General features: G+C 33.2%; 1 protein-coding gene across 4 annotated transcripts in view; it reads right to left on the reverse strand.

The window, feature by feature from the left end:
* Positions 1 to 16,816: 16,816 nt before the first annotated feature.
* Positions 16,817 to 24,795, reverse strand: part of LOC149795290 (putative G protein-coupled receptor No9) — a 55,112-nt gene continuing 47,133 nt past the window's right edge. For all 4 annotated transcript variants that reach the window (XM_089965011.1, XM_089965010.1, XM_089965009.1 and 1 more), the window contains one exon: positions 16,817 to 21,962. In XM_089965011.1, coding sequence (XP_089821137.1) covers positions 19,602 to 21,314 — 1,713 coding nt within the window. In that variant the 5' untranslated portion in view covers positions 21,315 to 21,962 and the 3' untranslated portion in view covers positions 16,817 to 19,601. The remainder of the gene's footprint in view (positions 21,963 to 24,795) is intronic.

The raw sequence follows: 24,795 nt of genomic DNA on the forward strand, positions 1-24,795 counted from the left end.
ATCATATTTGACGTTATGAGCATAATTAGGGTAGCCCGTCATTAGAATTAGCAAACAAATGGCTGTTGAGAACAAAAAGCTTAGGCAGGGACGAGTTTAACACCACGGAAAGTACAGATTGCGATAGTCTGAGACGTGATCGGCCTCACCTATTAAGTCTCTTTTCCAATATTAAGACGGCAATAAATTATCAGAACAACGATAAGTTCATCTCATCAAATGTTCGAGAACGCCTCTTGAGTACAATTATACTTTCAAACCTTTAATCGAATAAGTATTTTGACAGATCTTTGTCTCATTTTGTTTGTTCTTGAAACTTTAATATGTTTGCAATTGGTCAACCTCTCTAGTTTATGTTCTACAATTGGTGTTCTTTTTCTGATAATATACATTCATTAAAAAGCAACTTGAAGTTGAAGGAAAAAAAATATGTTTAAAGAATATTTTGGATTTGACCCTTACTCCTTAAAACAATGTAAATAAATGCTTCTATTATGAAACCAAGCTAATAAGAATGGAGTAAAATATATTTGACCCGACGGGTTGGGAGTACTCAAAATCAGTGGGAAATGGTACAAAAAGATGAAATTGAGCATTTCATTATATATTGTTAGAATATACAAAAATTGAAAAGCATAAATAAAACAATTCAAGGGGAATCGATTCAATTTTGTGTACGCTGTGCAAGCGTTTCTGTACATAAAGCTTTTTTTTTTAATAAGCTCAAATGAGGTGACAGGAGTGACAATCGAGTAATTATACATATAAAGGTAAAAATTCATGGAATGAGTACCTTGGATAAACATCAGCTTATACAGCCCTGAAGACTGTTGTAAACTACTGTATGTATTGACTTACGAGTTGAGTCCAAGTGCAATAAATGAGACTGATCCGCACCGGCAGTTCCGATCTATGTTGTTCAGTATACTGCTTACTCCTACAAACTGCATAGACCCGGATCTAATAATGCATTATGACACGGCCTATCTGGGTCTTTTCATTCTGCAATTGTACCTGACTTATAAACAAGTGTTATTAATATTTGATCCAATAGATCACATTTAATCCTTTATGATATCTGTATTTAGCCTCCAATTCATCAGCTGTTTCTTTCCCCTGTCTTGAGATACTAATGAAGATGCCACGGTGATAAATTCAAAAACTATATGAACACAATTTTTTTTATTTGTACTCAGCCAAAAAATAGCGTAATCTTCTCCTCTAGTCCTCTTGATACATGCGTACTTCCATTGAAAACTCTCAGCATTTTGATTCCCAGTAAATTTGTGTTTTAGGCTATGTTTTGAGTACATGACGTATAATGATTTCTCCATCCACAGCATTTGCATGGCAAGAGTAAATCATATCAAAATGTGTGTACTTTAATATCTTTTAAAGCTTTCGTTTTACTTAAAATTATATCTTACCTCGGAAGTCTCTTATTATTATAGATGTTCATTCTGCACAGCACCGTGAATGATGTCCGTGTCTGTTTGAGACTGAATTCACACACCATCGTCTCAAATTGTAGCTATAATGACCGAATTCGTATCGACATACGGAGCAACACCGTTCATTTGACACATGTTTGCATCGTCCTGGAGTTGTGGAAGAGTTTTTTTTTATACAAACATCATCTGCTTCATCTAACGTTTTTCTTTAATCTACAGGCTACTTTCATTTACCATATAATCTAAACCCAACAGTTTTTTTTTTGTTGCTTCTGCGGGTGTAGTTGGTTGCAAATGAGAAGAGATCAGATTTGGATGTTCAAAGTGGTTATTACGTGCTTTCAAATCAATATATTCCTGCATTGTAGAATGTACCTCCTTTTGAATTCATTTAATGCTGATACAAACTGCTATAAAATTACCCTAACCTTCTAATATGCATTCGAGATATTTGGTAGATTTAGAAATGTATAATTGGTTTAAAAAATAATACCTGCACTGCATATATATATATATATATATATATATATATATATATATATATATATATATATATATATATATATATATTCCATTTGCAAAGTGAAAATTACTATATTAAATATGTAATGCACTTTAATTGAAGCCAATATTATATATATATATATATATATATATATATATATATATATATATATATATATATATATATATATATATATCTTCTTACGAGTTTATGCTCTTAAAGTAAGTAATAGTAAAGAGTCAAGACAACAAGCTTTGTAAAATTTAACAAATCATTTATTTCTCTAGAATACAAAGTGAAAAATGAGAAATAAAAATTTACGGTATTACGAATTAAATCCAAAAAGAATCCAAGAAATGAAGACTCAAGCACTAGTAATAAACAATCCTGAATGAAACTTCAAATCCCGAAGAGATCCAAAATTGAATGCGATGACGTGTCTCTTTTAGCCTGCGAAATACTGATGTGTTAACAGTCTGTTGTTGAATCAAAGAAATATTATTCCGGTTTGAATTCAGTATAAATTTCAATGAATGTCATTATCCAAGAATTTCATCAGAGCACTGTTCTATTTCCAGAGAAAATAATCACTTGAATTCAATAATTTGAAGTAAATAAAATTCAACCCAAACTTACACAACATAATACAACTTAAAGTGTTAGATGTTAAAGCACGACTGGTAAAATCCTCACAGTCAGAAGATAATATAGTTCTCTGTTTGGCCCCATGTCAGAAATTAGCATTTTCTAACAAACAAAATAAAGCATTACCTAATGGAAAATAATCTTCTATAATGATCTAATGAGCTTTGTTTGCTTACAACTCAGTAGCCGATAAAATTTACATTGGAATCTCCAAATCCCTGACCCAAATCAACGTGTTTACCTGAAGAATAATTCGGTGAATAAGCTCATACACATAGGGAATAATGAAGTTGTTAATACTTGTTTATATCAAAGAAAAAGTTAATCAGGTCAGGCAGAAATGAATTCAAGTTTGTACACGGTCAAGTGCAGCAAACAATGTTACATTATAATAACATGTAATGAAATAATAATAAAAAGATTCAAACTAACAGACAAACAATTAACTTAAGTATATATATATATATATATATATATATATATATATATATATATATATATATATATATATATATATATATATATATATATATATATATAAAGATATATATATATATATATATATATATATATATATATATATATATATATATATATATATATATATATATATATATATATATATATATATATATATAGTGTGTGTGTGTGTGTTCGCGCATAGAAAAAGTCACATTAATATTTTGTAACCCATTGGAAATGGGGGGGGGGGGGCATGCCCAAAAATAATATCAAACAACCTTTTGATGTTTCTCTAAGTGCTCAGAATTACATCTGTTGCCACTTGATTAGAAAAGTTTTTAGCACGAGCACTTTTGAGTTGGTAATTGGCAGATATGTTCAGATAATTTCAATGTTTTGCTCACAAACATTTCATATTTTCAATAATTATCCAGCTACCTGGTCAACATTTCAAGCTACATATTATGATTTCAGCTTTATTATTAGTCAAATTGACATACATAATGTATATCATGATGTTATTATGAGGTTTATCTTGGACAATAAATAAATCAAGACAAACTGGATTGTCGTTTCTAACTCTGAACGTAAACATTGAAGATAATGCTGAAACATTACCTGCACGTTTCAACTGCTCATCAAAATTACTTGTTTTCAGTCTGGCATAACATCCTTTGCCATCATACCGGGATTTGTATCAATCCCATTCAGTTTCACATTTCAACAACCTTCTGAATTAATTTCTCGGAAAGCATGTGTAACTATGCCAAAGGACAATTTGCCCATAATGTATTTCATTATCTCTAATGTAAATAACAGGCCATTTTGTTACAGTGCACTAAACATTAGGGGAGAAATAACAGCTTAGCGGTTAAGGTTGTGTCTCAATATTGATTTCATATCCAATGTGGGAATGAGATCATCGCAAGAACTAAAAATAATACATTTAGTGCTTATAAACGAGTTCATAATCTTGAGTTAGGAAGATTTTTTTTTAAAAAGAATCATTGCATATTTGGACAACGGACCTGAAACAGATTTAAATACGAATTATCTCTAAAATGTTATCAATCTATAAATATTCCCAAACTCCTACAAGTGTTGATAAAAATATGAAAAAGGCAATGAAAAGTTAGCGAAACAGTAGGTGATAGAGGGTTCGAAATGTTACCAAGCAAGTGTTGCTGGTTTAACTACCATCAGGATGACCTTGAGGTTCTAAAGTGCTGAGTTGCCTAAACCCTCCATAGTAACGGCCTTCTCTGGATACATGCACCTCAGTATAGAAATTAAAAATAACATTTCCATTTCATATTCACCTGTTATCAAGAACCATCTGGTAAGTAATTATTAATGTATATATTTAACTTATAAAGGAAAACGTTACTATAAAACTGCTAAGGGAAGCTTTCTGTTATACCCATTGAAGAAATCATTATCTAGCCACTGAGGCTGTATGAACTGAACATACAAAAAACATGTTCTGGTGACTATCTAAACATTTCGACAGTTTCAAGGTGATCGTATATTTTCTTCGACTTGAGCGTCTCTATCACGAATACTCAAGAAGACTATCCAAGTGATGATTTTTTCAACTGAATTTGTTTACTTTATTATTCAAACAATAATCAGCATTGTAATGATGCATAAACAGTACAGAAGAATCACCATATTTTAATACCAAAATGTCTTTAAATGAACTCAGAGTAATCCAGTGACAGCTTTTATGTATTCAAATTGCTTTGAATAAATTCACAGCAATTCGGTACAGCTATTATTTCAATCAATCGTTAGATTTCCAACACTGTAATTCCAACGAATGGTTATTAAATAGATGACTCCCTCTAAACTTAACTGTTTCAGATCTGTTTGTACTACCACGAATGCTTAATTCCAGGCAATAATCCTCTCATATTGAAAGCTCAGTCATAATTACTAAAACATAAAGTAGGCTCAATGACTCGTTTATATTGCACACTGAATCATTAAACAATGATCACAAACGTTCACTAGCTAATCAAGAATTGGGTCAGTCTACCCTAAACAAAAACATGCCCTCTATTCACAGCACGTGATATTTGTTTAGATTCAAGCTTGGAACTTATGAACGAATCTACGCATTTGATATATAACTCATCTTCTAAGTGTACAAACTCGTTCATAAAGGAAATAAGTAGTTACAATGTTATTAACTAAATAATTCTTACAAAAATGTTTTTATGAATATATATATATATACTTAACACTATCAATTAGACAAAAGTATATAACACGCTGTCTTATTGCTCAATTATTATTATATTTATATAATTCTTTAAAGGATGTCGTGGAAATTTAAGTCCTCTGAAATAAATAGCTGCTTGTGAACGTTGGTTTGAAACAAAATATGTCCTTTTAAAAACGATGACTATTTTAAAAAATATTAGCGTAATGTCGATTGACGGTATGATTTTTCCGATGAGCAATAAAATCTATAATTCGATACAAAGAAAAGACTTACCTGTGACAAGCATATCGCTGACATTAGTACATGTACATGAAAAGTGATTTATATTCCAAAACAATCACAAAGGAGACAACAACATTATAAACGATGATAGCTGATCAAGCTTTATGAAATAAACAACTAATCCACATGTCATGGCGACATTGAATGGTGTTGAAATAGTTAACTTATGACTTCTATCTCTCGTTCAAATATGAAAAATATAAATTTATATTGTAACAATTATCACAATCATTGGTCATTGACGACCTTCCCGTTTCAGAATTAAGAAGCCATTATAATTCACGTGCCGTAGTAAATATTCACTGTGTAACATAATTTACTCGAAATATTTGATAAGAGTAAGATATAATCCTCGAACCATACAAATATTTTGACTTATTGAGTACTTTTTGCACTAATATTTGACTGACGTTTGGACATACCTTTTCTGTTCGCTTTCCATTGTATTGATTCTTTTTAAAGATAAATATTTTATTTTCCTTACCTAAAAAAAACGTTCCCATTTGTGATTTTTTTCACTGCTTAACCATTTAAACTTTACACACCCGTTTCCATGTTTGCATGGTTGTTGTCGCTGTTGTTTTGTTTTTATTTCCTGGAAAATGTTAAATGCTCTAATATTTACCGTGATCATCCGATCGATGGATCGTCCAGTTCGTGTAATTCATCCATAGGAATATGTTTAAGGAAGAACCCATGTTAATGAAATATGAAGTTATTGCCGTTGGAAACGTCCTGTGATTGGTATAATTTGTGGATGATCTCAGTGAATAACATCAGTAAAATCTCCTTATGTACACATTTAACATATCTCATGTACGTTAAATTAAGACTCCAGACTGACCTGAACGGTTGAAAATATACATGAAAGTAGCAAATACGTTTTTAGTACATAATTGACAGTTAATACACACGTGAAATCGATATAATATCCATTTGTGTCATTTACGCTTGACATAACTATCTAAGGTGTGATTTTCTGCCATCATTTACTGCATAATTAGCGAGTCACATAACGGATTCCAACTTCGTTGCCAGCTATAATAACTGTATGACTGTAACTGAATCATTGATATGGTGTCCGTCTTCTTTGCACATAGATTTGATCAAGTGTTTACAGCTCCCGGTTTGATTGAAAATTATATTGAATTACATAAAGAAACACCCTGCCTAAAATAAATTACTAGAGAAGAAACTATAAACTGTATCGTGTATAATTTGCTCAAGATTATTGAAAGAACATCGTGTTTCTTTAAAACTTTATCCCCACCTAATTTTAGGTTCGTTTAATCCTTTACGCTAAATTGGAGAGCAATCTCTCTGCTGATGAGTACAAACCCAGAGGGATAACTTCACGACTAAACTTGTTTCATTTCAAAGGATAATTACAATTATTTTCCTATGCATAAAAATATTTAGTTTATCCAAGCAAGTCTTAAACCGGAATTTGAAGCGTCATATCTGATGCTCTCAGTGAGAAAGCTTTGCTTTAGCGACGTTTTGTTCAATTAGTAACAACACCCATTCTGAAATAATACAATTTATTTCCTTCCATCGATGTTATTTCTTTTCCAATGATGTTTTTTATTCCGATTTAGAAGACACATGCGTCATAAGAACACACAAACAAAACGCCTATATTATCAATTTATTTCGAAGAAGGAGGCCATCACCTCTCATATCTCTTTGTAAAGGAATGATATTTGTATGCCCAGCAACAATATAAATAATGGTACATGCAAATACACACGCACACACACACACACACACACACACACACACACATAAGATTAAGACCATAAAGGCTTTCAGATTACATTCTTCACGGGTTGGAAAGTCACGCTTTATGAAACCACCCCCACCCCTGCCTATGGCCAGCAACATACACAGGACGTATTTCTTAATAGTTCAATTATGACATATACCGCCAGCCTCGATTATAGCCATCCACTAGCGTTTTGTTTGAACCAAATTGACAACGGTTGACCATATGCCTATAGTTATAGTGTACTAATATCAACCATTCTGCTGTTCTAATACATCTTTTAAACAGTGCTAATTGTGGATTTTGCATTATGAATACGCAGCAGACACATTTTATAACAATAAAAATGGTTGTTGAACTACCATATTTAATACAAACTTTAAGGTACTGAAATCTCCTTCAAGGCTACGGGGCCCTGTGGTACCTAGTATGATATTTATGCAATTATTCATTATTATTATTATTATTATTATTATTATTACTATTAAACTTAATTATATTATGATATTTGTTCTTATTTTACTTTTCCTACCATCCACATATCAAATCAGTTTATATACTTGAATATTTTGTTGATTACCGATCACACAAAAAGTGGCGAGCGAATTTTTTTTTTTTTTTTGTGGGGGGGAGGGGGGCTTCATCAAGGCCCCGTTTTGCAAAATGGGGGCTAAAAATGCTGTTTTAGCCAACTAGTGCAGATTCATTAAACTATCTAAAGACCAATCCTAGGCTTGTATGTAAGCCGGGTTACTGTCCAAAGGGGACGCCCCCCCCCATTCAATGCATCCATTGTGAGAATGTAGTAATGCTGATTTATTAATCTGAGGCTAGCAAAAGGAATGATTGAGAGCAGGTTGATTGACGTTGAATGTGATTCAGAGGGCTTTACATGCTGATTTTTAATTTTGTTAATTTTTTAATCAAGCACAAACACACACCTCCTAAGTGAACCACAGGTGCTATAAAATGAGTACTCTTATTTGTGTTCGGTGGGGGGCCCTAAGTTACGTTTTGTGAATTTACAATTATCCATCCAGTAGTATTGCGTATTTTTTCAATCCATCACAGGCACCCCCCACTCATAACCAATAATTTCGTTAAACGTCAACAAACGTCAGTCACGCCCTTGGGAATCGAACACATGAGGTAAGTTTCCACAGGTTGATTGAACGCCTTAGCCAACTCGGCCTTGATGAAAATAAAGAAAAGAAAAATAGGCCGCCACTTTTTTGGGGGGAAGGGCGAGTCAGCCCCTCCCCCCTCTTCTGCTGCTACCCCATATTCCCATCGATTAATTTCACTATATTTGTTCTTTGTTATTGTGAAAGAACATAATGAAATAGGAGGATGACGTGGTAGTAAGAAAATGAGATAATAGAATCATGATTTTACGTTTTCAAAACTCACAAAAATCATTTAAATTATATCGTTTTTCCAGAGATAAGAGAAATATTTGTGAGTAATAGTTCAAACACTATCTTTTTGGAACATACCAAAAAGATCCACGTTAAGGAACAATGTCAAAATCGAAAAATACGGATTTCTAAATATATTTTGAAACCAAGTATCTTCATACCCGAATGTAAGACAAGCAGTGTATGACCACTTACAAATTTGATTATATAAGGGATGAAATCTGTGTTAACGGTAGGCGTTACAAATAATATACTCGTAATCACAATGTAGTCGATATTTATTTACAATAATTCAATCCTTGTAAATTATATGCAAACCCGACTATTGCGAGTATTGTCGAGGAAATAAGTAATTTATGTATTTATTTGCTAAATGGCGAAGTATCTCCAGGCAATCCACCGATAAATAGATAAGTTATGTCAAGAACGTTTAGAGAGAACTTTATGTGCATGGGCAGTAAGTGAACATTAGAGGTCATTCCTTAATTCGACTGACCTTGGAATGACACACAACCATACAGCGGCGTTATATCCATTCTCCTGGTACTGGAAATCAATTACTGATTTTGAAGAGTGCCACTCTTTCTTATTCATTAAACGGAAGGATACTCAATGTATATAAATTCTGCAGACAATGACGGTGGATCCTCTGGACACTTTTCTGTCAAATACAGAATGTTCCATCACTCTTGTATTAGACTCTTTCTGATCTTGTTGCATAGTGTAACCAGAGTATTGTTGAATCTAGAGCAGTCTCCTCGTGATCATTGTTTCCATGTTTCAAACTCATCGTTCACAGTATATATATATATATATATATATATATATATATATATATATATATATATATATATATATATATATACCTTTTTTTCCAGTCTATACTTCAGATATCATTTGTCGAATATCTGATTTCTGCATTGAATTTTTTTTTAAGAACCCGAAGCAGTAAAACAAAAAACCAATTAAAAACCCCAAAACAAATTATATTGACTAGAAAATAAGCAGGTTAGGATTATTGGCATTATATTCGAAAAAACTTTTTCTTGCAGTCACACTTAATATTATTACAGTGCATACAATAAATCCCCCTGAATTGACCAATTGAAATGATCGAGTTCGATAGCTCCAGGTTAGAAAGGTGTTTTATGCATAGAAATTATACGTTATGATGTGGAGCGATATAATATACACAAACGGAGTGAAATGCATACAATTATAGAAAAGTTGTCATGGGGTGTTAGTCATCGGAGAGAAGATAAAATGATACAAACAAATATTTCGCAAATTTGAAATTTCCTTTTCTTCATTAGTCTCTTCGTGTTGAGATGTATACTTATAAATACAAGTGGAAACGTTTTAACGGGGAAACAGTCGCTGTCCAAATGACAGTTCTGATTGGCAATACTCTGTCATCACTCTCTCCACTGCATAATAATGATTTTGGTTATGTGGCTTAGTAACTCATTAGAATACAGAGAAACCGTGAATAATGAAATGTTTTTGTGAGTTTGGGTGAACATTAAAAAAAAGCGAGAAAATTAACTGTCTTATTCATACTGAATAATCAAATTATATGAGGAATACAAACTTTTTTTAAAAAAATCAGAGGGGTGTGCAAGAGGAAGAAGCTGTTCATATGAAGTACTATGTGCCACAGTCGGCACAGTCTGAAGTAAAATTTTCAAACTAAAACAAACTGCTGTAAAAAGCGGTTTATTTTTAGCGAATATCCTCAGGAGTCATGACTTAGCCCGAATCACAAACTACTCAGAAATACTGAGAGAGAAAAAAAAAAAAAAAGAACGCACGTTTATCTTGCATCTAATCTTGTGAATTATGGAGAAAATTAGGAGATACAATTTACATGGATTAATCTGGCATACCACATTATTCATTTATTGGGAGTCATTAGACATCACGTTAATAACACACACTAATAATAACACGAATATATTCAGTACTAATACATGAAATAAACATCGTTAAACTATTTTTAGTGAAGATGAACTTGATGAGAAAAATTGTATTAATTGGAAACGGTCAATAGTACTGGGAATGTACTAATTGGAAATCCTGATATCCACAAAATGTGTGGAATATAACTGATAATAACAGCATGTGCTTTTAATATCAGAATACAATCTCTGTAACTATTGTCTTCCTTACCTTTACCACGACTGAAGTCCCCTCGTCTAAGCCCATAACTGCAACCTTCTATTAGACAGAACATTCTTGAAATCTACATCAGAGAGAACGTCGAATATATGTTTAACTGTCACATCATCAGCACATGTTGGATACAATTTCTCATTTTCTTCGACACGTGTAAGGCTAATACGTGTTCAGTCTGCTCACAGAAAATTACCTTGCTATTCATGGTTAAATACAAATGTTTGAAACGTATTATTTTTTCAACTTTAATTGAATGATTAGTCTTTGCAAAGATTGTGGTACAGCTAAGTCTTTGCAACGATTGTTGTTTAACTTGGTCATTGCAAATATTGTGGTATAGCTTGGTCTTTGCAAAGATTGTTGTATAGCTCCTTTTTTAAATTTAGGGGACTTAATTGGGCAGTGTTAAATTACCAGTGCTCTCATCATGTATTACTCTTTTCTTAACATAGTGTTAGTGTAAGAATTTCCTCCTGTTGTGTGGTTCTTTAATTTTATTTCAGTACTTTCTTTCCTCAGCATTATTCAATTATATTTTTGCCTCTCGTGTAACATAAGTTAATTGAGGACGTGTAGCAAGTGTCATCATTATTATCACAGACACATGATGTGTTTTTGCACTATATTTAATAGTACTTTTCATTATACAGCTGAATAATTAAACTTGGACCTTATACGAACGTGGCCCTCGTTTTGCATAATAGTGAGCGTACTGAGGAAATTGATACTGTATTGAATTCACATAACCGAACCTTTCCCAAAACAGTTTACTGACAGAACAGAACGAAAGCCAGTTAATGTCTCTTGCGAATGTATCAATATATATGCATTTTCGAAAAGGTTATCACGAAAGTTTAGCAATTGAAAGTAAATTATATATGTATAATATATTGTGATCCTGCCGATATATGTCAGCTGTGTTATAGCAATTAAGCTGTTTATTGCTTTAAATTTGACTTACGAAGTTCCCTTGTGACCATCTGTGTTGCCATCGTTTATGCATAAATGTCGATAATTTAGTTCAGCAATTTTTGAAATGCTACGAAAGCCTCCTAATAAAAAGTAAATTATGCATAAGATGATTCTTTTAAATTAACTATTTATGCTAGAAATGATCTTAAGCAAACAATTCAAACTAAATCAATGCTCTAAATGTAAAGACCAAAATTTGGAACTCATAAAGTATTTAATTTTTAACTTCTTGACAATTTATAAAAAGGGAAAGTGGAGGAACTGCACACAAAATAGAACCATAGAACAGTTTGAAGCTAATTCAAGGATACAATAACAGTCATCGCACGTCTAGAGATATGATTCTAGTTGAATCAAGCAAGGGAGAAATTAGCTTGATCGACCTATTTATTGTTTCACAACTAATGCACTTGGAACACATAAGTTAATAATTGATGACGTGATGAAAATTACTTAATTACAAAGCAAATTCGTCAAAGGTCTACACAGATGGCAGCATCAACCAACATGCAAATATTGATTATTTTCAGTTACAGCCAACATGATTATAGCGTATAGTCGTGTGGTAAAGACGATGTATCCAGTGGTGAAATAAAATACAAACGTTAAATGAATTTATAATAATCACGGGACCTTAGAGTAGCAATAAACACTATATACATCCAAAAGCATCACATGCAAACAACAACATTGAAGATATAATAAATGTGATAAGGCAACTCCGTTGTCGGCACTGTTCTAGCTGTGTATAAGATAAAGAAAAAACCGCGTATTTTATTTGAAGAAGAAATTGACCAAACCATAATTAAATAAAGCTAACAGCAAATACAATGTACCAAATCTACAAGTTTATCTACGCAATTGAGAACAAACTATCAAGGGCAATTAAAATAAAAAGTTAGCTTGATGCATTTAGACCCAACTAACGTTTGATTCAAAGAAGGTAAATAAAAGACTCTCACAACTATTTAATCAACTTTAAATATTTTCCTGAATACATGCAGATCCATAAAACCATAGATCACGAAAGAATTAACACATGATGTAGCGCAGATTATATCCCGGATATTTCATTGTTATAGTAATCATATGCTATTAAGCAAAGTTTGAGGAATTTTTACAATAAAATGTGTCGGCTGCAAAAGATAATCTTATTTGTGCATGGTTGTCTTTTTCTAGTCTTCTTGGTTTAAACCGCTTGGTTTCAATGTTCTAAGGCGGTGTGTCCAGAAAGATTCCTTTTCTTTCCTGGTTTGGGGACTCCAGTTGGGGTTGTGAGCAATTGCAGTAAGTGTTATATCACTGAAAGTGTGACCAGGACAGGAGAAGTGACGTTTAGTTAAACAAAAACTTCTAGTCATCATGGCAATCATGTAACAAGTTGCAGATGAATGATGCTAAAACTGAGGCCATTCTGATCACAACACAAAACCTTTCTCATTCATATCCTTTACCTCAAACAATAAATATCAGCAACACCAACATTAAATTCACACAATTTGTACGAAACCTAGGTGTTACTCTGTACAGTACTCTCACATTGCACCAACATGTCATGAACATATGCAAGGCTGCATATCTTGAGCTGAGACGCATCAGCTCCATTCGCAAATATCTTTCAGTTGATGCCACTAAAACACTTGTGTGTTCATTAGTACTTTCAAGACTGGACTATTGTAACTCAGTTCTGACTGGTTGATCTCAATATCTACTCCAGAAACTTCAAGAGGTTCAAAACACACCTGCTCGGATCATAGAGTACCACGATCAGAGCACACCTCCCCGCTGCTCTGTACCCTAAACTGGCTATCCATTCGATTCAGAATCAAACACAAAATTTGTTCTCTGTGCTACTTTTCCCTGACGGACTCTAGTCCAACATACCTCACCCATGTGTACACATCAAAATACTTACGCTCCTCTTCTGACAATCGTATACTCATTATTCCCACTATGAAAACAAAGTCCTATGGACATCGTTCTTTTGCATACCAGGGCCCAGGAATGTGGAATGAATTGCCCACTGAACTTAGACACAAAGACAGTGATCCCATTAAAGAGTGCTCTCAAAACTCATTTATTTCGACTGCAAGAACAAACATAAATACCTAATAAAGTCTCCTATATGAAATATTCTCAGCATGTTTTTTATGTTTTCTAATTTCATGGAGTTTGTTTTTGTAATCATATCATCATATATGTTTTTTTTTTATCTTATAGGTGTTGTCTAATGTTGTAAAGCGCTTAGAGCTTCTAAAGATTAGGCGCTATACAAAGTCCTCAATATTATTATTATTATTATCATTATTTCAGAATGTATAACAAAGCTCATACAATGACAACGATAAATTGACAATGTCAAATATTTACAGTAACACACATTGACAACGACACTTTCTTCAATGTGATGGTGCACATATTGTGATGGTGTAACCTGAACAAATTCATTACTTAGTAAGTGTGCGTATAGATTCCAAAATGTGTCTTCTGTTTGAACACTCGTTTTATTTCTTTGCAATCGTTCTTTTTATCTTTATATGTCCTGTTTGAATAGAATGTTCATTTTAAAGTGTCAACTCTCCATTTGCTTTGCTGTTTTACTCATCCATGAAAATGCCTGGAAATTATTATTCATTTCTGGCATGCCAATCATATCATCCTTGGTATTGTCACCAATGTCATAGAACTTAATTACATTCTGTACGATACTGCCAGCATCAACATTGATACATAATGAATATGGGTCAGTCTAGAGTAGTCTCATTATAGCATCGCTTTTACGTTTCATTTTGGAGTATTGAAATTCATACATCAGCCATTTAGAGAGATCAAGTGTTGTAAATTAACCTGAAGGAGGTTTAATTAACTTGTTCATGTTGCTGTCCATTCTGACCAGCGGCAAGATTTTATTTATTTGTCTCCTAACAAACGATGTATCTTTTGATACTTAAAACACAATAGTTTATTATCCGGACACATTTCAAATGTCGTCCTCCTTCTGATAGATTCCATCTCTGGCTTCAAACAGCGAGTCATTCTTCAAACTCAAAAATGTTATTTTATTCAACATCTACTTAGAATTAAACGTGCATTCATCATACCTTTTTGCAAGCTGCGATCTGTAGGAGATCACTCTAATTCCTTACCTAATTCCACTCACTAAACCAGGTGCGCTGTAATAATTCGTAGGGTCATGTTTTGTATTTTGCTATACTCTTCGAAAATGTCACATAGTATTAACGTGTCCTTCTAACGTAGTAGTCGTTAAGATGATCTAGTGAACTGTACCATCACACCGTGTACGTACTGGCAATATTTATCAGATAGATTAAAGTCCTCTATACTGAATGAAGTGTTTATTTGGGTGGTACAATCCTTCAGTGAATCGTTCAAAACTGAGCGTGTATTTATGTAGATAACCACATTCATAAATATGTAGGTTGCATGTCTTTAAAATATTTTATAGTCTCAATAAACTTGGCAGCTACATGTTTAGCCAGCTGTTACAATAGTTTAAAAATATAATGCTATCAGCAAAGCTTTCATTTAGTTATTATTTTCTTTATCTTCTTTACGAACCTGTCTACTTTATAATTATCACTGATTGACATGCAGTTTTTCATAATTGTTAGGTATTATTGTTTTGTTGACAAGATCACTGCTATAGCCTGAATAATTGTGAATAAATATAAGTATTGATGATTGTAAATCAAATTTAAATTACAGTTGCAATGAGCTGTACTTGTGTAGAATCCAGTCTAGTGATCACCATCACACGTTGTGTTCACTTATTTATCTCTTACCTATATGACATGCATTTGTTGAGCAAAATATTTCTTATTGTCATCTGTGAATACCATATGATTTGCATTTTCAGTTCAGTGTAAAGTAGTCTCGCTGTCCTACTTAGCCAACTATAAAATGCATGCATGTAACTCCGCAAACTATTGACATGTAGCAATTGTCAATTCAATTGAAGATTATATAGGAGCCCAGTTTAATATTTTATATGTTGTAAACGTCCATTCGAATTAATCCATCATTACTATTTCACTCATGTCAGTCAAGTCAGAGTCAGTAATAACTTTGCTCTCTGTACCCAGCTCTAATTTTAGAATGGACTGGTTTATACAAGCATTGTATTTCCCAATATTGTCTTTGGCTCTTTCTGTCCTGTTTTGAATGTAGATTTCATCGGCTTGTTTAACCTCGGTGTGTACACTTGTTGTACCATTCTAGTGGAACAATCTGTATTTAATGATCATACCACAGAAACATATAAATGTGAAACATCCAAACTCTCCCAGATATGTCAATATACGCTTTAGTTTGATCCCAATCAATTGTTGCCCTAACTGAATAATCTAAGCAGCGTTGGTATGACTATCTACGCTCAGACTGATGATGTTTTAGTACCACATTTGTACTATTTTATGAACTTCAATTAAAACAGTAGGCATGTGTCGAATATAACGATACTACGGTAGTATTTCAGTAAATGAGAGACCTACATCACATCACTAAAAATCCAGCAGAGTGTACTCTAACATTAAATATCTGTTTTGGGGGTTTCCTCCGGGGAGGAGGCTAAAGAAAGTAAGGATGCGACATCGCACTTTCGTCCAGATATTGGGAGTAAACATTCATGGTAGATTCATTATTAGATAGCGATTATTAATTTATCATTTTATATTGCTTATATATTAATTGATCGGACTCAAACATTTAACTAATGAGCTCATGTTTTGATTATTTAGAAACTAATAAGTGTTAATAAAAATTAAACTGAAATAAAAGTCATCAATTCAACACAGCTTAGAGGGATTACATCGCTTCTATCCTGTGTTAGAGGGTGAAACTCAAATTAGCTGGACTGAAATGATAGAGTTAAAACACCTTATTCTGATAGATGCGTTTAATCCAATAAAATAACATCTAAACATTTAAACATAATGCACTTTGTAGAACTGAAATGAGCTTAAAGATTTTCTATCTCTCAAAACTGTATCCACAAAACGTTCTTCATCGTTATGCACGATAAATATTTATGATTGAGAACAACATAAAAGATGCCGCCACCCCAAACAATTGCAACGTTTATCAGGTAAAAAGGAATAGACTGAAAAGTCTTGAAATGAGCGTTGAATTGCTTATTTACCACTAAGTACCACGCTTGAAGTGATTAAGGCATAGACTTTCATGTATAGTGCCTATATTATTGATCCTTTTTATTTCTATTTATGCAATACATTGATGGATGTAAAATTCCTACACCCAGATTGCACAGATTATTCGCAAATCCTGACACCAGTAATAATAATAATAATAATAATAACATCAATAGTAAGTAGGTGTAGTAGTAGTGGTAGTAATAGTAGTAGTAGTTGTAGTAGTAGTACTATTAAGTATTATTGTTTAATCAATGCAATCATGACCAAAGAATTGTTTAATAAACATGTTTTCTTCAAATTATTTCCCTCTGCAGAATACTTTCCCAATTTTCAACAAAGGCATATGACTTTCATGAAAACTTGCTACAGTAGCTACAGGCATGCCACGTAATGTATACACATGTTTTCGAAGAATAGTAACACGATTATTATTTGACAATTATGGTTAGTGTCTAAGAGTTTTGTTATTAAACATCCCCGTGTAATCAAACATGTGTAACTGACAAATCATGAAGTAGTCAATATTATTTATATTCCGTTAAATATGTTATACTGCCGATATTGAACTGATAATGCCTTGTAATTGTTACCTCGTGTGGACACCGGTGAAATAAATACCAGGCGTCAGTTTTGCTAAATATCTCCAAATTTCATCTAAAAATTGAGATTTTATATATAATTGTATTCAATTCTTGAAATCAATAATTCCTTACACAAACCTAAGCATGCATCATAGTTCAAATGCAGTCTTAACGTTTTGAAAGTTTAATATAGAAGCGTTGTCATTTTGATCATTGTGGAATTTTTGAGGATTTTCCCATCTTGAATAATTTCTAAACTATTTTCTCAATATCAAAACGGTCTCCATCTGTCAAATATTAAGGCCAAATATTGATTTTGCATCCTTTCTATTATCTCTACCTCTGACAAAATAGTGAATATTGGATTAAATAATCATGGCTGGCATTTATCGATATGTAAAGTCTACCTAATCATTCACAAAGTAATAAAGTCCGTAAGACTTTATGCTAAAATTGTCAGTGATTAGGTAACAATTTTCTCATCAATAAATACTCAACCATGGTCATTTAATCCGTGTAACTCCATTACTTTTTTTTCATCAGCCATGTTCATTTATAAAGAGTTCACTTTTAGGTAGCTTGACGTTTTCGTTCATTTGCTCTTCACTGCGATAGAATGCATAACCTGATCTTCATTACCTAAGAGTGTTTGATTTTATGTAGTAATATAGGGTCGAGTGTCAGCGTGTTTGATTTTATGTAGTAATATAGGGTCGAGTGTCAGCGTGGGACATGCCAGATATAATATCAGCTAGTTATTATCATTCTAAAAATTTAAAACAAAATGGTTGAATCTATTTAAACCAGGTTATTCCTGTCTTTAACAATACGCGTGCTTATGGTACGTGTTGTTATATCATTTGTTGTTCTTGCTTTCGGCGCATTTCGACCTTTCAAAAGCAAACTCGTGTCAAGTTTTAGTGCTATTCCTTGCTCGTCAAAGGCCTCTGACCTTTCATAACAGCTTCTGCAACAAGATATTGAAGCGAAATATAATGATTTTTCATGACTGACTTGTAAAGCCTGCCATATGCCTTATTAGGCAAGAAGGGGTGTGTTCGAGTACATGGTGGTCTCTGCAATTACATTGTTTTAACTTATAACGGACGATTTTAATACAGAGTTTGTAAATTGTGACCGGAAATAACCCGGGGGGAGGGGCGTGTTGCTGTTATTATTATGGTGTAAGGCGTTGATGTAGGTAAAACTTCAAATGACATGACCAGGAAACATGGAACCAAGAGTAGACAGCAGAACAATTCTAGATTAGTATCACGTGACCGTTAACATCCAATCAAATTGTATCAATTTATAAAACTTTGGAATTATGATAATGTAAAATCTCAAACGTTCGAAGATAGTTAGTGATGTTTAGTGAAACCAGCATCATGCTCCCGGTTTCGGGAAAATCCCAATAGCTGCTTCTTAAATTTAGATTTTACATTTCTTTGCTTATGAATCGTCAGAAAATATCAATATTTGGCCAGATGAATAGATAATGCACCCGAGGAAAAATAACTTTTTTGTTTCAAACGTTAGCATCTGAACTTTCATGTTCATGAAAATAGAGTTTTGTAATTCTATAAATATGAGGAAAGCATCAACATTTCCTCTGAAATGAGGCTAATATATTTTAAGGAAATTTCAAGATTTTGTGGTTGTTTTTTAATTCCTGATTCTTACTGAATGTCCGTGGAAGAAAACAAAACGTTGCCGTCTGTGTAATAAGAATGTTCATCATACATATCTAAGTTAAGAAGAGATATTCAGATCTTCAGTGAAACTGGGACCAGGTATAAATGGTCATACATGTACTATATATCACTTACACCACAACATGTTTCGGTACAGTCATTTGCCTCTGATTTTAATAATAGCTCCCGTGTTGCTGAACGGAATGACTTTCGACCCTTATTTTCGAAATGTCATTACTTTAAACCAGAAAAGTTAAAAATCTGAAATGCTGTCACTTTCTAATACGGGCGAATTCCGCATTTTTCTTGTCCCGATTATTATATCTGTGCGTGCCATCCTATTTAATCGACGTTGGTTTCGACATATTAAAAGGCGTTTGAAAGCAAACCTAAAATCTCTAGCGAATAAGGCGTATATGCATGGATTAAGAGCCGAGTTACAGTATCCAAGCCAGAAGAAGATGGAAAATATTAATTCAGACACGCAGTCGTGGCAGAAAGCTCCAATCAAATAAATTGTGAAAAATGGCAACCAACATACAATGAATGCTCCAACAATAATTGCAACTGTTTTGGCTGCTTTTGTTTCTCGTTTGAATTTTCGAGCGTGCCCCTTAGAGCTGACAACTGATTTACTTTCTGTCAGCATCAATCTACATCTCCTTGTAATTGATAGGGTTTTATTTCCAACTCTTCTTGCTACATCATCCGCTTGATCAAAATCTGCTTCTTCAAGGGTACTGGTTTCTATGTCCTGTCCCACTGGAACTTGAAGAAATCTGTCTCTTTTGACGTTTTGATAGTCTTTGCTTGTCTTAGCTTTCCCCACTGCTTTCCACTTAATGTTGAACGGTGGAATGAATCTTGATCGGCAATTTTGATCTGATGTTAGACGTCTTCCTTCTTTATTTATAATGTGACATTCCCTTTTGGGATAATATCCTGTCTTAGATCTTAATCCAAGAGTTACTACCCCGTGTTGACTAATTTGGGTTAAGGGAATGAATTTTCGGTCTCGTTCCTCTGAATGCGCAGGAGTACGCGCAGAGTTAGTACTTCCGCCCCTGTGCACACGTAGTGATATACAGTCTTCGTTGTGATTAAGCTCATGGCTGGCTTTGGTTGTTAGAACTCCTCTGCGCAAAGCAGCTGATGTTTTAACTGCAGTACTGTAAATTTTACAGTAAAAGAATACCATAACAAACATAGGCAGATAGAACGATCCTAAAGAAGCGTAAATTCTGTATCCTGTCGTTGGAGTAAGTTCACATTTAGGAACATGCAATTTACAAGAATTTGACAACAATGTTCTAGTAAAACTAAAGGCACTATGATTAACATTCATTTCCTCAACGAAGGATGTATTAGTGTAGGTAAATCTACTCGTGACACTCTCGAAAATATCAAAGACGTAAATGCTTGCATTCTTTTGTAATATACCTCCCGTCGAATCCTCCTCAGAATGAACATTGGAGTCGTTCCAGCCAAGTAATGGTGGAAGACAAATAACCAATGAAAGAATCCAAACAAATGTGACGATTATCTTTCCTTTCCTCGGGGTTATTATCCGTGGATAACGAATGGGATGCGTAACGGCAATGTAACGATCCAAACTGATCGCGCATAAACTGAGAATTGATGCTGTGCACAGGAGCACGTCAATGGCAAGCCACATACTGCACCACGTGTTGCCCCACAGCCATATATCAACAACTTCCAAAGATATCGAGAATGGAAGAACGGCAAATCCTAACATCAGGTCTGCGCATGCCAGTGATATAATGTGCATATTCGTAACAGTCCTAAGCTTTCTTGTACTTATGACAGCAGCTATAACAAGACTATTTCCAAGAATAACCACAAGATCTATCGTTCCTAACACTATTGTCGTCGTGATGATTCCTGAGTCAAAAATATTAATCTCTTTCCTGGACCCGTTTTCGCAACTCACTCCAACGAATTCCATCCTTTGATCATCGATGTCATCAGATTTTATAAAAAAAACAACAACTGGGATTTATTTTAAAAAGTATCTATCCTGGAAGGTATGTAATTCCAGAAATAAAAATTACAATGATATGCAAACTTTAAACATTTTAAAAAACACAGAAATATTTAATTAAATCAGAACTTTAATGGCTTTTAGCATGTTCAAACAACATATATCAACAGCTGTTATGTGTAACTCTCTCCTACGTTAAAAATAGTTTTGATTACAATCCCTCGTTGAGTGATAGAAGTAAATGCCTGAAGATGCACGCAATAGGACATAATCAATATCTACCTACATGATCATTGTCCCATGTGTTGTACACTTGTATATTCCAAATGCTGTCCAATCGCACCTTAGCCTAAGCCGTACGAATATTTACTTTTAGCGTTTTATTAATTCAGTTTGAAACTCCAGCAATACATCTCGATCATAATATAGAAACATAAATACACATGGTTAATTTGAAGACATATGCCGCTCTCTGCAGTTTGTGATGATGTTGCCTTTATTCCAAATCCTTTTGATCAACTGGGATTAGATATTGCACACTTGTACAAATCGCTTTCTTTTGTAATCAACACGACGGCATCATGGCAGAATGCAACGTGTAAATTGTTCTTGCTACAAAAGAGAAAAGAGTAACTACATTAGTTCTGTGAAGTGAATAAAATATAATATACAGCTGAATATTCCAACATATTTGTGAGAATAACAACATACGGATCATTAACGACGCAGTGGATAAGGGAAACAGTGCAAAATACAGTATAAAAACGGTATAAATCACCGAACATAAAGGAAAGAAGTATGAAATTTTATTGAAACCACATACATATTTTCGTGAGTACAACATAGCACATGCAATCATGTAATAACACATCTTCTGATTGATATCGATTTCCCCCTTTACGCTGTCGAAGTTATGACTGGTTGTTTAATAACATCGCCTATTAGTTAAAAAGGCATACCTGAAGCTCAACGTACAGAACACAATTCTTTATATCATATATCACCATCGACACGCTATTTTGATATTCCTTTCTTTTCTTTTTCTCTTGTTTTGTTTTGGCAGTCGTCGCCATCAAGGTAGTTTTCATGCATGTTAATAACGCTTTCTGTGATATACTATTCTAATTTGTACTTGATGTATTTGCTAAAGGGCATATATTAATTAATATTCTAAGTCCTCTATCAAAAGTCTAGCATGACGCGTAGATGATATATTACAATGTACACAACGTCGTATATATGTGGTACATAATATGTTTTGTTATTGTCGTATATATGTGGTACATAATATGTTTTGTTATTGTCGTATATATGTGATACATAATATGTTTGTTATTGTCGTATATATGTGATACATAATATGTTTTGTTATTGTCGTATGTATGTGGTACATAATATGTTTTGTTATTGTCGTATATATGTGATGCATAATATGTTTTGTTATTGTCGTATATATGTGATACATAATATGTTTTGTTATTGTCGTATATATGTGATACATAATTTGTTTTGTTATTGTCGTATGTATGTGGTACATAATATGTTTTGTTATTGTCCTATATATGTGATACATAATATGTTTTGTTATTGTCGTATATATGTGATACATAATATGTTTTGTTATTGTCGTATATATGTGATACATAATTTGTTTTGTTATTGTCGTATGTATGTGGTACATAATATGTTTTGTTATTGTCCTATATATGTGATACATAATATGTTTTGTTATTGTCGTATATATGTGATACATAATATGTTTTGTTATTGTCGTATGTATGTGATACATAATATGTTTTGTTATTGTCGTATGTATGTGATACATAATATGTTTTGTTATCACTGATTCTTACATGTTGAAACTAAATATTGTGTTATAATATAAGCTCTGGGAAATGAAAGCAAACGTCAACCCATTTCACTTTCATTTTACCAGTTTGAGGTACCAATTACAACGACACAAACAAATACTATTTTACTGTTCATAATATATTACATTGTATTGCACTGTTCAATGTTTGACTCATCTTTGTATCACGTCGTATGGATTTGAACTACGGATTGTGAGGTAGTGTAAGAAAGTGTCTGATTAACTTTCCATTTGATAAATTATATAATTTTCCTTAGACATGGAACCTGAAGAATGTCTATACTATCATGTGACGATGTAAACATACGTTTGATTTCCATTTTACAAAATTTTACTACCATTTTAAGTTGAATGGCTCAAGATGAAATCTCGCCGAACACAGATTTAACGCACATCGGTGCGATTTCATAGACCATCAGCCTGCGATTGCCTCTTTATTGAAATAGACTAAACGAAGCATTGTCCATGTCACATGTTTACAGGAAAACATTCTAAAATGTACTGGTTTACACGTGATGTAATATAATACACCTTTGTTGACAAAAGGAACCCACGAAGCGTGGAGGAAGCGCTATGAACAAAATGTCTCTTGATTTTCCCACTAAGTTCTAAGACATGTTTCAGGTAGACAAATGTCTATTGATTTTCCCACTCAGTTCTAAGACATGTTTCAGGTAGACAAATGTCTCACTAAGGCTTAAAAAACATACTTTGTTGCTTCTTGACAACGGTTCGAAATTAGATTATCAAGTTACAAAACTGCAAACCTTTATAATATAAAACCATCAATGATTTCAACAGTTATTAAATATACGCACTATCTGTCTGGCTCATTGGGTTAATGTGCTCCCCTTTACATATCACTCACGCATCACACCTCTGTCCTAAAAGTTTGAGTCTTCGCTCTATTAACATGGGTATGTGAAAAAGCTTGCTAGTGACTTCCCATGGGTCATTGGTTCTTCCCGGGATCCTATGAGTTTCTTCGTCAACCAAAAAGAAGACTGTCAATTATCTTAAGCCTAAATTTATGTTGAATCTCACAAACTCAAACCAACCCAGATATATATGTTTATACTAAGACTCTAGGTGCAAAAATATATCTTGTTGTATTTAATTGTTCGTTTGATTTATCATTGGATTTATCATTGTGAGATAGTTTTCCTTTATGCTTGAAACGTACTTCATGTATGTGCCAATCATCACGAAGAAGTTCATGAAATACAGCTCAATGTTTAAGTCAGGCATAATAATGCCGCTTTGACCTGCTGTTTCCATCGACACAGAAATATATCAAATAAGTCAAGGTTAAATTTTTACATAGAATTTAAATTGACATAATGAGGAAACTTAAATGTTTCCGACATACAATTCTAGTAGAGATATAAGCAGAAAAATCTGACCTTTTTAGAGATAACTGAAATTAGACAAATGCATCCTTTTTGCTATATGACTTTGTTAACAATCAAGTAAAACCAATGATTTGCATTCACAGACATTGCAACTACAATACTTGTACAAATGGCATATCTGTAAACACGTTCATCATAGAGACTGGAGCTATCGCCAACATAT

This window comes from Sinohyriopsis cumingii, chromosome 7, assembly GCF_028554795.1.
Source record: "Sinohyriopsis cumingii isolate HCF-2022 chromosome 7, ASM2855479v2, whole genome shotgun sequence".
Classification (NCBI taxonomy): Eukaryota; Metazoa; Mollusca; class Bivalvia; order Unionida; family Unionidae; genus Sinohyriopsis; species Sinohyriopsis cumingii.